The following is a 2,479-nucleotide window of genomic DNA, read 5'->3' on the forward strand; positions in this document are numbered from 1 at the left end:
TAGAAGAAAAGCTATGACCAACCTAGACAGCATGTTAAAAAGCAGAGACATTACTTTACCAACAAACGTCCATCTAGTCAAAGCTATGGTTTTTCCAGTAGTCATGTATGGATGTGAGAGTTGGACTATGAAGAAAGCTGAGTGCCGAAGAATTGGTGCTTTTGAACTGTGTTGTTGGAGAAGACTCTTGGGAGTCCCTTGGACTGCAAGGAGATCCAACCAGTCAATCCTAAAGGAAATCAGTCCTGAATATTCATTGGAAGGGCTGATGCTGAAGGTGAAACTCAACACTTTGGCCACCTGATGTGAAGAACTGACTCATTGGAAAAGACCCTGATGCTGGGAAAGATTGAAGGCAGGAGGAGAAGGGGACGACAGAGGATGAGATGGCTGGATGGCATCACTGACTCGATGGACATGAGTTTGAGCAAGTTCTGGGAGTTGGTGATGGACAGGGAAGCCTGGCGTGCTGCAGTCCATGGGGTCGCAGAGAGTCGGACATGACTGAGCAACTGAACTGACTGATGCATCCCTGTTGGATGTTAAGACTTTTACCCATTCTCATGTGATCTCAAGTTACTGATGGGATCTGAGCACCTGATGTGCTGAGCTAAGCAGCACTGAAGTCAGAACGAGGCTTAAGCCACAGATCCTCCCTACAGGAGGCTTCAGTCTCATTGAGAAGACAAGACTGAACAATGACAACAAGGAAAGCTGGCTAACATCCAGGCATGCTGTGAAAATGCCAGGAGAGGGAAATCCCCAGGGATCAGGCAACGTGGAGAAAATTCTCAGGCTAAACATCACAGAATGAACTGTAGGCTCTAAGAGGGCATGAACCAGGTCTGTCTCTCTGTCTTGGCCAGTGCTCTCTTCCCAGCCGAATGAACAGTGATTTAGATGAACATGAGAGGAGACAGCATCTCAGGGACAGGGACTTCCTGGAGCAAAAACAGAAAGACTTTTCAGGGAGCTACCAGCAGATCGATTTGGCTAGACAGCAATTTTCTATCAGGAGGCTGCCAGGAGCAGGAGTTTAAACTCTTCCCCTACAGACAGAGAGGGATGCTAAGGAGCTTTGAGTGAGGGAGTGAGGGATGTGTAGAAAGCAGTGTTTGGAATTAGAAAGTGTTTCACAAGCCCCTTCCAGGCACAAACCCAGAGAGGGTGGTGGCCTTTCCCCCTTAGAACCATCACTGTGGCAGTGACTGCCAGAAGGATTGGAGAGGCTGGGAACAGGGCGGAGAGGCTGGGAACAGGGCGGAGAGGTGGAACCGGAGATTTTTTACAAGAGTTCACAAGTCAGACGTGAGAGCCAGGAGAGTGGGATGTGAAAGAGGGAACAGGATGTCAAATCGGGAGACTCTGAGCAGGGGGAAGGGACTTGGAGAAAGGTGTGTTTAGGATGAGAAGATCCATTTCTGGAACTTTCTTCCCACTCTCCAATCCCGAAGCAGCCTGTGGGCGTCTGTTCACTGTTACTCAGTGGGAGCAGCTGGGGACACCCCTGGGCAGGACTTTCATAATTCTGGGTCCACGTTTAGCTTCAAGGTCATGAATTCCAGCACAATGGACACATCTATATTCCCAGTATAAACTCCATCCGAAGCTAAAAACAGGAGACAGAGATTGGGGGAGTCTGGGATACTCAGCGTCTCCTGGTGAATAATTCAAAATTGGCCTGGTTCTCTACCCCCACCCCTGTTTCCAGTCCTAAGGACCCTGCTCAGGATAGGCTGGCTGGGGGCTCTAAGGGGGACAACCCCAGTCCCCAAGAGCCTGACTCCTTCTTTTCTTCCTCCTTCCCTCTGAGTCCAGCCTGCGGACAGAGTGTGAAGGCCCCTCGGGTGGTGGGTGGGAAGGAGGCCTCTGTGGATTCTTGGCCTTGGCAGGTCAGCATCCAGTATGACAAACAACACATCTGTGGAGGGAGCATCCTAGACCCACACTGGATCCTCACGGCTGCCCACTGCTTCTGGTAAGGTGCATTCGGGGAGCTCCTGGGGTCAGAGCTGCAGAGGAACCTGAGCACCTGGATCCTCTGTCTCCAATCTGTTGTCTGATGCCCTCCAGCCCTTCCCTTCCCCCTAAAGAAGGGTGTGGCTGCCTAATGAGACACTGGACATGACATCCTTTGTTAGGCCTTGGGGGGTCTTAGCAGAGGGTACCAGTCACCAGGCCTGACGGTACCAGTCACCAGGCCCTTCCCTTTCGGGGGGGAAGCCAGCAAAGACCCCGTGTCCTCACTCTCCCCTACATCACTCACTGCACAAAAGCACTTCCCATCCACCTCTGAGGACTCCAAGGGAGGCTTGAGAACTCTCTCCCTTTCTGCTAGTCTTTCAAGAAGTGGTTCCAAATCCCAGGTCCATGCCACTCCTTCATTATATCCAGAAGTTAAAACAGAAAAAAGTATTCTGTTACCAGCCAGCAGAGACAGGCCTGCCCATACCTCTGGAGAAGGACCATTCCAGGTCCT

General features: G+C 51.1%; 1 protein-coding gene across 1 annotated transcript in view; it reads left to right on the plus strand.

Moving 5' to 3' along the window:
• The window catches only part of TMPRSS4 (transmembrane protease, serine 4), a 51,333-nt gene that overhangs the window by 16,549 nt on the left and 32,305 nt on the right, over positions 1-2,479 (plus strand). Inside the window, exon 9 of the mRNA XM_010830645.1 lies at positions 1,819-1,978. Coding sequence (XP_010828947.1) covers positions 1,819-1,978 — 160 coding nt within the window. The remainder of the gene's footprint in view (positions 1-1,818; positions 1,979-2,479) is intronic.

The sequence above is a fragment of the Bison bison genome, unplaced genomic scaffold (assembly GCF_000754665.1).
Source record: "Bison bison bison isolate TAMUID 2011002044 unplaced genomic scaffold, Bison_UMD1.0 scf7180017864518, whole genome shotgun sequence".
Taxonomy (NCBI): Eukaryota; Metazoa; Chordata; class Mammalia; order Artiodactyla; family Bovidae; genus Bison; species Bison bison.